Here is a 13033-nt window from a genome sequence, read left to right on the forward strand (position 1 = left end):
CCCCCCCACCGCGCGCGCCCGCCGCAGGGGAGTCGGGCCAGGGAGCCCCTTTCCCTGGGGAGCGGGGTGCCCGGCCGTCCGTCCAGCCGCGGATGGGTGCGGAGCGGGGAGCGGGTTGTGCTGCGTCAGGACCCCCTCCCCCGGGCACCCTCGGGAGGCCGAAGTCGCAGAAACCGAGTAGGACCGGCCCGGGCCGCAGCGCAGACCTTTCTGGAAGGGCCTGCCAGCCCAAGCTCGGACCACTGCGTCAACTCCGCCGCCAGTCTCCCCCCGGGGCGAGGGGTGCTGCAGGCATTATCGCAGGACGTCCCCCCACACCCCTCACCTGTTGGACAGCGTCCCCGCGGCGCAGGGGAGGCCCCCGACGCCCTGGCTGGGCCGGGTGCCGCGTCTCACAGCCGGCTGGAACGTCCAGGCCTGGGCGGGACCCCATGCCGGACCCCATGCCTGCGCTCTTCCTCGCCCCTCCTGGCGCTGCCCTGAAACTGGCACGAGCAACGAGCAACGCGCCGTGTCCACCTGGAGAGCTCGTGAAAACAGATTGCTGCGCCCGGCCCCAGACATACCTGCTGATTGCAGGAGTCGGGGCTGGGGCGGACCAGCTGCGTTTCTCACAAGCTCCAGGTGGTGCTAGGGGGGCCTGGAAGACACGCAGGGGCTGCTCAGAGGTTCTGGAGACTTCTGAGGTGCACTGGGTCTCCAGATCCCTTCCTTGCCTTTGGCCGATCCTGCTGGATCATCAGCCAACCTTGTACTTAGGGGATCCACCGATTTGGAGATGTTTTTAACCCGAAGGACCTCATCTCTAATGGTGGGGCCCCAGGCAGTGTGGGAAATCGAAAGACAGGCCCAGAACACACTCCCTCAGGCCCAGAGGCAAGGATGGCTTGCTGGGGGGAGGCCAGGGGTTGGCTGAGCTGTGGGCTGAAGGTGGAGGACCAGAGTTCCAATCACAGGGAGGCAGCCTGGCCGCAGCTCGGCGGCCAGGCTGTGAACTTCCCACCTTGCAGCCCCGTTCCGTGGAGTTGGGGGAGGGAGTATGGGGAGAGCATGGCCTTGGCTTCCCCAGCCCAGAGGGGACCCAGCACCTCTCCCATCACCCCAGGATGGGGCACACACTGCTCTGATGGGGACACCGCCTGTCTCAGCTCCTAGGTCCAAACTCACGCATGTCCACACTGCCCTGGAGGAGACACGGAGCTCCCAGGGTGGCTTCTCCTGCTGGAAGCTCTCTGCCTCCAGGCCCTGCTTCCATCCTGGCCCAGCACAGCCAGGCACATGGGGACAGGGGTGCTCAGGACCACGCACCAACTGCTTGGGATGGAGGGGAGCAGGGGAGCCGGGCTCCAGCTACCCCTGCATGGGACAGGAATTGGGGCGGGGGCAGCTGATGTTCTCCCCTGGGGACTGGCAGGTCCTGAGCCAGGATCTCAGAGCCGATGCCCCCCACCCTGCAGTCCTTCATCAGGTTCTGCCAACCTGTTGGAACAAACACAGGCCTGGTTGCCATGGTGATCATAATGGCTTTGGGGTGAAGAGATGAGATCCTGCAGCCGCTATAAACAGGAAGTTAGGAGGGGCCCTGCCCCATCACACCCTTCTGCTGCCCTGGACCTCAGTTTCCCTTTTGTCTGTAAAATGGACATAGCAGCAGCATGCACCCCTCGGCGAGGGGGGGTCTCAGTGAGGAGCCAGTACTGGGTATACTGGGTAGTGTCAGCTGCACACCCTCTGGGTCCATAGGGGATGGGGATGGGGACCATGGCCATGGCTGGCCCTCAGGGGACTCAGTCCCCACCTCTGTAGGTGGGGGGTGACCCCCTGCAAGGAGAGAGGGTGGGGAGGGGGCCATGTGGGGCATGCGTATGTCACAGCAGGAGTTGGGGCACAAACACCTCACCTAGAGGGGTCAGGCTCCGCAGGCTGGTGGGCAGGTGGAGCTCACACCCTCTGGGCTTTGGGCAGGTCGGGGCCGCAGCTTTCCTTCCTTAGGGCCAGGAGAAAACCCCCGGGCTCTGGATAGACACTCCGGATGTCCGTTGGAGAGCAGGAAGGGCAGCAGGGGAGGTGGGGGACATCTCTGTAAGGCCACACCACCCCTCATGATTTAAAGAAGCTTGGGGCACCTGGCCGGCTCCGTCAGTGGAGCGTTCAACTCTTGATCTCGGGGGTGTAGGTTCGAGCCCCACGTTGGTGTAGAGAGGACTTAAAAAAAAATAAAATCTTAGGGGCGCCTGGGTGGCACAGCGGTTAAGCGTCTGCCTTCGGCTCAGGGCGTGATCCCAGCGTTATGGGATCGAGCCCCACATCAGGCTCCTCTGCTGTGAGCCTGCTTCCTTCCTCTCCCACTCCCCCTGCTTGTGTTCCCTCTCTCGCTGGCTGTCTCTATCTCTGTCAAATAAATAAATTAAAAAAATAAAATAAAATAAAATCTTAAAATAAATAAATAAATAAAGCTTCTTGACCTCATGCCCTCTGGTGGCAGGTCTTGCAATTGCAGGCAGAGCCCCTAGCAGTCAGGCTCCTCCCACCCGCTCCCACCTGCACCTGGGCACCTGTCAGAGGTGTGAAGAGGGGACGGCCCTGGAGAATGGTGGGGGCACAGCCCAGGGACTTGGGCCAGGGCACTTGGGACTGCAGGAATCTGTCCCATTGCCTGTGCCATCTGGGTGGTTCTGCCAGAAGAGGTGGCCCCAGGCGGGAGGGGGTCTGGTCCCTCACCCGAAATGCTTGCTTCTGGGATGATGTCAGCGGCAGCACAGTGGGGCCAACACCTGCACAGGCGAAGCCTGCGCCAGACCAGGGTGGCCTTGGTGGCCAAAGGGTGCTGCTGTGGGCCTGAGGTTTCTGTGGGGGCGCAGCAGCAGGCCCAGATGGGGCTCCAGAGGTCTCCATGAGGTCTGGCCACCTGGCCAGAGTGCTGTCCACTGTCTGTCCACTGAGCCTGCCCATCAGCTTCTGGTCCAGAGGCAGGTATGCAGGCCACCTCCCAGCAAGGCCCCTCCCCCACTGGCCCCACTGTGAGGGCCCTGGAGGGGACAAAGTTCGTGTGCCCCATCAGGAGGCAGGGCTGGGGGGGGCCAGGTTCTGGGGCTCCAGGAGTGGGAGGGGCAGCATGAGCCCCAAGGGCCCCTCTCTTCAGGAGGGTGGTGGGTAGGTCCCCTGCAAGGGTAGCCATCAGGGAGGGAGAACCAAGGCCCTGGGGCTGCAAATTCCTGACAGGTGCTGGGCTCCTTGGGATGCGCGACAGCAGGGTGGATGGGACCCGGTGCTCCAAGCCCCTTGCTCCAGCCCATGGTCCTACATCAGCCCCCTCGGTCAGGGCCAGGGCCTCCACAGGTGGGGTCCCAGCGTCTGGAGAACTCCAGACGAGCCTCGTGGGCCACGGCGACAGGCTACCCCCCCAGACTCAGCACCAGGGTCAGCTGGGGACGGATCCTGGACCAGCGTTTCTCGGGCCCCTCCCTGCTAGAGCAGGCTCAGACCGGTTCGAGCCGGCCCAAGTCAGTGTTCAGCCTAGCCCTCCAACCTGGCAACTTGTCGTCATGGCAACCACAAAATGGAGGCTGCCCATCCGCAGAGCCTGCCACGTGCGCCCACTCAGGGAAAGAGGCGGCTTTGCACGGTGGACAATGGTGAGGGTGCGGGCTCTGGCCTGGGCGGGACCGTCCAGGGGGGCCAGGGCAGTTCTTGGGGTCCCGCCGCCCGGGGGGCTGTGGCCAGGTTCTCCGGGGAGTGCCGGCCACAGGACACACCGTCCGGGTCTGAGTTGAGGACTCACTTGCAGCTGGCGTCCCCTGCAGAGGCCCGCCCCAGGCGTCAAGGACAGCTTGGGGCCCCAGGAGGGACCCCTTGCTCTGGCAGGCCCGGGAGATGCAGGGGGAACTTGGCCACAGGGCCAAGGTCAGCACAGGATGTGTGCCTGGTCTCGGAGGGGACCAAGGGGACTTGCCACCCCGCCTCCAGGGTCACCAGCCCTGCCCACCCCCACGGAGCCCTGAGGGTCTGACACTGAGGCCATGGGGAAGAGGCAGCAGGGGAGGCCCCGGGCAGGGGTGGGGGCCTGTGGGGCGGGGCAGGAAAAGGACACGCCCTGCAGGCCACAGTTTGTGGAAATGTTTTTAATCACAGGGTTCTTGGATACAGTGGTTAATGTATTGCCCACAATTCCTTACTAATCATTAGGCGCCTCATGCTGGGAACACACTCTCTTCCCTCACACCAGAAACAGGATGGACGCGTTCCATACTTTTCCTGTTACAAGAGTCACAACGTTGTTAAGCCAAGGACTGGGGCACAAAAGGACATTTCATTAGTTGAAATCATAACAATTTGCTAGAAACATCGATTACTTTAGAATGCTTCAACTAGAAAATATATTGAATTTCCATATACATTAAGCATATACATGTGCGGCTGTTCCTAAGTGTATCTCAGTCATTACAAAATAAGACGTTCTGGGAGAGGCGACAAACACGCCAGCGGAGTCCCCCCGAAGGGCCTCGCATCAGGAATAAATCACCAACATCAAGCTGAGCTCTGCTAAACGTCCAGCTACGCGAGTGAGCAAGGCACTGGGACCTCGGAGCCACGCAGCGACTGTGGCCAAGGGGCCGAGGAGGCCACCTCCCACTCTCACTGCCGTCCTGCTGCTGGGCCACATCGAGATGCCCTTCCTGACCGAGGGCCCTGGGACCAGCCCTCCCGCCCCAGCTCAGTCCGTGTGCTGGAGCCACAGGTGACCCGCTTGGGAAAGCGAGGGTCCCCAGGGTGGGAAGGCGAGGTCAGCTGGTGTAGGGCACTGTGCTCACCGGGCCCGGCCCCTGCTTCTCCTCGTCTCCGTCTAGGGCTCCTTGAGGCTGAGCCAGGAACCAGGCCCGTTTCCCAGCTTGAGCAGGCAGCTGACTTCACGGAGCTCAGCTCAGGTTTCGGGGTGCTTTCTGAGAACAGCCCCACAGGCAGACCGGGCTCAGAGTCCTTCAGGAAAAAGGAAGTACCTGTGCACGGCGGCCTCAGTCCAGCCTCCGGGGCGTCTGTCCCGATGCCGGGCCGCCCGCACCCAGGGTTGGGGAGCTGGCGCAGGACGATCCCAGGGCGGCCGGTGAGGCCGGGCGGGCAGCAGGAGGCCGCAGGCCCCCCAGGCAGGCTCCAGCATGTGCCAGGAAGAGGGGAGCTGCTGGCACGCAGTCCTCCCTGGGGCAGGGTCTGGCCCGAACCAGCTTTAGAAGGCTCTAGACACCAGTTCCAAGCTGACCACATCTGCTCTCTGCGCAGCCCGAAGACCTGGGCTGGGGGACAAGCCCTGGACACACACCGTCCTTGCACACGGCACTATTTACAGAGGCCCAGGCCGAGCGCCACGCGGGTCCAGGCGCGCCGGAGCACAGCGAGCTCTGCTCCACGGGCCTGCAGCCGCGTGGGGGGCCAGCGCACCGCAAGGCCGCCTCCTCACAGTCTTAATGACGATAATGCAACCAAAACCTTTATATAAACAGTTTATTTACTCTAAACAGCAACACAGACAAAACGCCATATAAACACAAAGGAAGTGATGCGGAGACGAGACGCCGGCTGCCTTTGGATCTGAGGCTCATAAGCAACACAACCTGGGTTCTGCGGGGAGCGAGGCGGGAGGCTACGTGTAGCTCTACACGGCGGGAAGCATGCCTGCGTCCGCGAGCAAAGGAAACTAGCTCCTCGGGGCTCATCGAAGTATAAAAGTTTATAATTTTACAGCAGTTGAAATACTGACATCAATATTAAAATAAAAGCAAGTTTTACATAACAATCAAAAATACAAAAGACTGAAGGAAGAGACCCTGTATGAAAAACCGGGCAGCTCAGCGAGTCAGGACTGCGTGCCAGTGGCGGAAATGGAAAATGGCGCCCGCCCACCCTCCCAGGTGACTAGTAATTGTACAGAGCAACGTTAGATTTGCAAAAATGTTGTAAACAAGTTCTTGCCAAACCAATCCCTTCCTTCTTACGCTGCCGCGGCCGCCGCTTACGAAGGCGCGAACTTCTTGGCTTGTGCTCGAACCCTCTTCTCGTACTCCACTCTGTTTTGGCTGAGGAGGAGGCCAAGAGAGAGACAGGTCAGCCTCAGGGCCAGGGCATCACGGAAGGCAACGCGGGCTCAGAGGACGGCCTCTGATCAGGGAGGCGGGGGGGGGGCACACACGACGGGGCTGCTGGGGGTGACGCGCGTGGGACAGTTACGGGTCCCTGAACTGGAAGCAGCTGCCATCGTTCTGAAGAGAAAATCCGGATTGCTGGGCTACAGACGGAAGGGACTCCTGCTGGTTTCCCCATGGGGTCCCAGGGGGTCAACAGGACCTCTGCGGCTGGCCTGGGACCCTACATGGAGCCCAGGGGCAGTGTGTGCACGTGAGGACACCTGCCTGGGGGTGTGGAGTGCCCTCCGTAAGGAAACTAGGGGTCCCAAGCTGGCTCTCTTCATGCACGCCTCTCAGGGCGCTGCCCGGGTCACCTGCAGCCCGGGCCCCGGGGTGTGCAGGGGCTCCCAGGGTGGAGGGACAAAGGGCCCCCGAGAGGACTTCCCTCAGCTGGCAACAGGCTCCAGCGCCCGCACCAGAGAGGCAGCCACCTGCCCGGGGCCACCAAGAGCTGAGGAGTCAAGGCCACACGACACCTGCCTGTGGCCGGGCGCAGCCCCAAGGCCCAAGCGCAGAGGCAGCCCAGTCAGCCCTGCCGTCCCCCAAGGGAGGCCCTGTGGCCTTTGGCAGCATGAGGACGGGCTGAAGCGTCCCAGCGTGCTTTTTTTTTTTTTAAGATTTTATTTATTTATTTGACAGAGAGAGACAGCCAGCGAAGAGAGGGAACACAAGCAGGGGGAGTGGGAGAGGAAGAAGCAGGCTCATAGCCGAAGAGCCTGATGTGGGGCTCGATCCCACAACGCCGGGATCACGCCCTGAGCCGAAGGCAGATGCTTTAACCGCTGTGCCACCCAGGCGCCCCCCAGCGTGCTCTTAAAGGGGATGCTGACGGAAGAAATCGTGGGAACGAGGTTGTGGCAGCATTGGCGGCGAGGCGCCCGGGTGCACAAAAGACACCCAGCAGGAGGGAGCGGCCGCACACGCGCCCGGCCTGCTGGTCACCACAGCAAGCCCCCGGTCCTGCCACCCCAGTGCTGTGAACGTAGGCACGAGAAGGCCGGCTGCTCACAGTGGCATCGTGGCGCCTGTGGCCACCACCAGCCACTGCAAACATCACCCGTGACAAGGCGCACGCCAAGGCCAGCAAGCTCTCTGAAGGGCACCTGGTCACCATGAGAATGCAGCGTGTCCTGAGTGGCCTTGCACATGCGGCTTGGGCCACTGCGCCTCTGTAGACACATGTGGCGGTGAAACTGCACAGCTCTCAGCTCGGGGAGGGGGGAAGGGCAGGGCGACGGATCTCACGAGTTGCTGGTGCACAGCCGGCAATGGGACACGTGACCTCCCGCTGCGCCCACTGGGGACGCGCCCCTCAGCCCCAGCTGGGAGTGTCCTGCTGCCCGGGCCAACACTGGGCTGGGCCTAGGGACCCGACGCATTTTTCGGGGGAGAAATGCATTCTCCTGGCACTTCCCTCAGATGGTCCTGTCACCTGCCACTGCCCAGAGCAGCAAGGACGGTCCTGACCTTGGCACGGCTCCGATTCCAGAAATGCCCCCCAGAAGCAGCACGCCCCTGCCGGGCCTCTCCCACGTGCTAGCCGTGCTACGAATGCGGAGCAGCGGGGGTGAGAGCCCCCAACCCGGCATAAGGCCCCCACCCAGCCCAGGCCAGGCTCACGGTGCTCGGTTTAACCTTGTCGCTCACCTGGCGCCACACCAGGCCTTCCTCCCTCCCCCCACCACAGTGCCTCGCAGGGAAGGGCTGGGATGAGGAGTGAACGCCTGGCAACTGGTGGGGGCATCATGGCAGCTGGGTGACCATGAACAAGGCAGGAGTGCCACTCCTCTATGGCCCACACGCAGGCCTGGGAGCGGCAGCAGGAGGGACATGGTGGCAGGTTTGGGGCCCCTGGGGAGCCATGGTATTGCACATGCCTCCTTCCGCACCCACACCTGGGGGCCTTTCCCTCTGAGCTGGACTAGGGTTCACCGAGGCATATGGTTTGCCTGGTCACAGCTTATCAGGGACAAAGTAGCCAATGGGAGTCCGTGTCACCTGACCTCCAGCTCCTGACCGTCCCCTTACTCAACAGCGCTGTGGTTAGCCGTTCTTGCCCACCACAGACCCTTTGCACGTGGAGCTCCCACTGCCTACAGGGCCTGCCTGCTTGCTTCGTGGCCTCAGACGCTTCCCTGACCACCTCACTCGATCTGGTCACGGCTCATGTCTCAGGGCCATCCAAGCAGGCCGCCAGAAGCGGCAGCCCGGACCCCTTCCAAGGAAGCACGTGCAAGCCAGCGCATGGCCACAGAGAGTGGGGCCAGGCCAGTACTTACCAGTAAATCGTATAGGCCTCTGCTTGAGCTGGGTCCTGGATATTTGGTTCATTTAGAAGTTCCTGTATTCCTAACAAGATCTGCGTAAGAGACAAAAGAACATGGAGCTCAGCGGTTACAAAAGCAAGCTTTCGGGGCGCCTGGGTGGCTCAGACATTAAGTGTCTGCCTTCACCTCAGGTCATGATCCCAGAGTCCTGGGATCAAGCCCCGCATCTGGCTCCCTGCTCAGTGGGAAGCCTGCTTCTCCCTCTCCCTCTCTCACTGTCTGTCAAATAAAAAAAACCTTAAAAAAAAAATCCAATGAAAAAAAGAAAGAAAGAAAGAAAGAAAGAAAGAAAGAAAGAAAGAAAGAAAGAAAGAAAGAAAGAAAAGAAAGAGAGAGGAAGGAAGGAAGGAAGGAAGGAAGGAAGGAAGAAGGAAGGAAGGCAGGCAGGCAAGCTTTCCTAGGATGGACATCGGCCCCAGCTTCAGAGCAAGACCACTGTCCTCTGGCCCCACAGGAAGGCTGAGGCCAGACCCCTGCACCCTACCTGCTTAATCGTGATGGCTGGCCTCCAGTCCTTGTCCTCCTCGAGGATGGACAGGCACACTGTGCCCGAAGGGTAGACGTTCGGGTGAAACAGCGGTGGCTCAAATTTACCTAGAGCACAGGGAGGAAGGAAACACGTTTCTATGGCAACTGTTGTCCCCTCCCCTGCACTGGGCGCCTTGCTGGCCAGCAGGCATGCGGCCGCGAGGTGGCAGTGGGGGGCGGGGAGCTTGCACAGTTCCCGGGCTCAGGGACCTGGGCCCCTCCCCAAGCCAGCCCAGACTCGGGAAGGTGGTGGTGGGGCCCGCAGCTGATGAGGACAGTCCTGGGGAGGACTCTGAGGCCCTTCAAAACGAGCAGATCATCCTGCTTCAAAGAGAGAGGACTGTAGGACCCCACACTGTCCCCCTGCACGTTCTTTTAAAACACAAGTTAATTTTCTTTTTAAAAAATGAACACTTGCAGGAAACTGCAAAACATAAAAGAGCAAGAAATTGCCTCGAACCCTCCCTGGGGGCTGTCACCCACAGTTTGAGGGTGTCTCTCTTTATCTGGGCACCTTCCCCCTTTCACTTTATTGTAATACATTATTTATTTTTACCCAGAAAAGTACAATGAGTCTGAGAGCAGCTTGACAAATCCCAGAGCAACACACACAGCTGGAACCACCCCGAGCTGCTCTTGCTCCCCCAGCACCCGAGGAGCACCCCGGGCCAGCAGCACCCCGGGCCAGCACTTCTCAGGGCGCACAGTGCGGCACGCAGTGGTGTCTCCCCACCCCCGAGAGCGACCGCTCCTTGCACCCGGCCGCCACAAAGCCGTGACCGTTCCTGAGGGTTCCTTGCGCCGCGTGTGCGTCTGTCCAAAGGAAGTACTTACTGCCCGTTACCAGCTCCCGTGTGCCCTGCAGGGCTGGCCGGTGCCCACAGCCTCACAAGCCTGCAGACGGCGGTCATGGAGCGCAGCCCTGGCGACTCCGCGGGTGAGCACCTTCATTCACGGCAACGCACGGTCTACTTGCTGGCCCGCCGCGTCATTTTGGCTACAAGCCCTGCCAGGTGAACGTCTAGCGAGAACCTTCTCCCCCTCCGTGTATGCCTTTTTGCTCCTCTGATCGTACTTCTTGCTGGCAAGCACCCGTGGGGGACAGCAGCTTCCCCTGCCCAGAGAAGCCCCCTCCCTGACCCGTCACAGGGCTCGCTGCCGATGTCCACGAGGAGTCCGGCTCCGACCCTGCGTCATCACGTCTGGGAGAATCGCTGGGTTGTGAACACCTGTGGGTCCTCCCCTCTGGCAGCTGTGCACCGGGTCCCCCGTGGCGCCCCCACGGGTTTGCTCACGGATGCTTGGGCTACCCCCGGCTTCTGGCGAGCACGTGTCTGTTTCTGCAGAATATTCGCTTGGGTAGAGCAGCTGGGGCCAAAGCAGGCCTCGGTTCGGCTTCCGCAGACACGGCAGACGGCTTTCCCAGGGAAATATTCAAGATGTGCCCTCTCTGGAGAGGCGCGAGGGCACCTGCTGCCCTGCTGTCCATGGCTGGTGACGGGCTGCTCACCACGTCGGGCGCCTTCTCCTCTGCCGGCTGCCTCTTCCTTACTGACTCGGAGATGCCCGGTACGTATTCGGGGTAAGTGCTGACGGACGCACAGAACCTTCTCCCCTTCTCACTCCCACCCGTGTCTCCTGGTGAGAACCTGGTCCTGAGCGCCACGTAAGCTCACTTACCGTCGTTCCGCCTCCGGGGGGCGCCTGTCTGTGCTTCACTGGTTAAACCCACCCAAGTGATGCCAAGTGAAGAAGATGCGTCCTCCCTGCCCGCCCCCCCTTCCTCTAAGAGCTGTATCGCCCCACCTCCGTGTGCACTGTGCCGAGATCCATCTGGAAGGCTGTCCAGGGTGGGAGGGTGATTCCCTTCTTCCGCTGGGATACCCTGTGGGCTGAGTCCATTCACTGGACCACCCTCTCCCCACACCTCATGTTCCTTTTGTCAAGATCTGAGCCACCCTACGCATGGCGTGTCTGGACTCTGCAGGCCTGTGACTCAATCACTGGGTCCCTGCGGCCCGTCCGTCTGGCTCCCATCTTGCCTGTCCTGCTAACGGGGCTGGGTGCCCTCGACAGATGAGCCTCCGCCCGGGCCTCACAACCACCCCTGGCACTCCAAGGGCCACGGCCATTCTCGGCACTCTGCACCCCTGCACGTCAGGGTCCACGTGGCCATTTCCACAAAAATGTGCTTGGATTCTGGCTGGGATCACACGGACTCTGCAGATGGGCCTGGAGAGAACGGACATCTTACAACACTGGGTCGTCAGGCCCATCCAGGGCGCCCAGGCGGCCTGTCCCGGAGGCTGTCCTTGGCTTCTCTCATCTGTGCTCTGGAGTCTCCAGTCTAGAGCTCCTGAACCTCTTCGGTTGGATTCATTACACAGTATTCGATGCCACTATAAACAGTCTGGATTAAACACTTCCACGTGTAGCAATTTTATGAAGACAGGTTTCTGCGTGTTAATCTTCTATCCCACAACCTTCATAAAGGGATGTCTTGAAGAACGTCTGCAACCCGTCTCCCTTTCCCGCTCTTCTCTGGGGATTTTTTCCCTTCCTTGTTGCATTTGCTTAGAATTCCAGTTTCACATTGAACAGAAGAAAAGCAACTATAACTTGTCTCATCTTCTAAAGCAATTATTTACAGTAACACTCGCCCGCAACAAAAACTATTCAAACAGCGGAGAACCACCCCAAATAAAGTCTCCATCCCAGTGGTTACCCTGCTAATCACTAATTTTTAAAATTCTTCTGGTAGATGCCCTTCTAATGGAGAACGTATTTCTACCTTTTGAATGAGCAACTGCAGTGAGAACACTGACTTGCGGCCCGGCCTTGCACGGACTGTGCCGGACGCCTCTGCACATGGAGGCATGTGTTCACTCGCTCCACCACCCGACCGTGCCCAGGGCTGGTGGATCTCCAGCTACAAAACAGGAGGGACTTGGTGCCCCGTCTGAGTTGTGCGAAGCTGCACTCTGGTGCTGTAAGCAGCACTGCGCTACACACCGCCTCTGTCTCCCCCCGTAGCCTTCTCTGGAGGCTTCAGCGCACTGTCCGGCCGTGCCACACACATGGCCACAGCTCCACGTGAAACTGTAACCAGCAGGCATAGCGATACCAAGTGAGGGAAACAGAGCTGTCGGGGCGAAGCTCTGGACCACATTCCTTTGCAAGCCCATCCCTGCCGGGGCCGGGGTAGTGGCACCTTCTCCCCAAGAGACACGAGGGCCCAGAGCCTCCCGGCGGATTGCAATCAGGATGTGAGACTAAGCCCATGACGTGTACCTCCCAGCCCGGGGGCTCGAATGGGCTCAGACACCCAGCTAGGCTCCGGGACGGGAGCCCCTGGAGCTGCCCCCCGTAACCGAACACGGGACTGCAGATCTCCACTGGAATATGCTGGCAGACTGACTCTGGAGGACTTCACTCGACTTACATTTTGGGGGTGAGGATGGATAATCATCTTTGAAAAGCATCCGTAGCTTAAACAAGCCTCCTTCCCAGGGAGTCTGTTGGGAAACGAAGTTACAGTTAGGAGTGCTGCTGACCTCTGCGCGGGCTGAGCCCAGGAGAAACTGGGTCCCACAGCACGTCCCCCCGCGCCGTGCTGACAGGGAGGTGCACTACTAAACCAGCCCGAAGACCAGCCGTCCCCATGACAGGACTGTCGGTGCGTCCCCGGAGAGGAGCAGCGCTGGAGCTGGACTTCTGGGAAGACAGGCAGGGCCCTGGCGGGCTGCCCCCCAGGACCCCAGGATGGGGGCTCGGGATCTTCATCTGAGCAGCCGCAGCGAGGCCCGTCCCTCCAGCGCCACGATCCAACAGCCCTCCCTAGCCACCTCTGGGAGGGAGATGGCCATGCCTGCCACAGCCTTGGAAGAGGGAGCGAGAATGGCCTTAGCAAAGGCACAGGCTGGGTGCGCAACAGACGAACTCAAACCACACCACCCTACAGACAAAGCCATGTCCTAACCCACTGGCTCGGGGGGGGGGGCT

At 60.7% G+C, this 13033-nt stretch overlaps 2 protein-coding genes across 6 annotated transcripts in view; both read right to left on the minus strand.

The window, feature by feature from the left end:
* The window catches only part of BAIAP3 (BAI1 associated protein 3), a 14816-nt gene extending 14252 nt beyond the window's left edge, over positions 1 to 564 (minus strand). The window contains exon 1 of one of the 4 annotated variants that reach the window (XR_004628545.1): positions 326 to 564. The gene's annotated coding sequence lies outside the window, so the exon portion shown is untranslated. The remainder of the gene's footprint in view (positions 1 to 325) is intronic. The other 3 variants (XM_034670669.1, XM_034670667.1, XM_034670666.1) reach the window with 3 other exon arrangements.
* Positions 565 to 4106: 3542 nt separating this feature from the next.
* UBE2I (ubiquitin conjugating enzyme E2 I) overlaps positions 4107 to 13033 on the minus strand; it is a 14399-nt gene continuing 5472 nt past the window's right edge. For both annotated transcript variants that reach the window (XM_019800662.2, XM_034670672.1), the window contains exons 4-7: positions 12474 to 12546; positions 8988 to 9097; positions 8456 to 8535; positions 4107 to 6068 (exon numbers count right to left, since the gene is read on the minus strand). In XM_019800662.2, coding sequence (XP_019656221.1) covers positions 6005 to 6068; positions 8456 to 8535; positions 8988 to 9097; positions 12474 to 12546 — 327 coding nt within the window. In that variant the 3' untranslated portion in view covers positions 4107 to 6004. The remainder of the gene's footprint in view (positions 6069 to 8455; positions 8536 to 8987; positions 9098 to 12473; positions 12547 to 13033) is intronic.

This window comes from Ailuropoda melanoleuca, chromosome 10 (assembly GCF_002007445.2).
Source record: "Ailuropoda melanoleuca isolate Jingjing chromosome 10, ASM200744v2, whole genome shotgun sequence".
Lineage (NCBI taxonomy): Eukaryota > Metazoa > Chordata > Mammalia > Carnivora > Ursidae > Ailuropoda > Ailuropoda melanoleuca.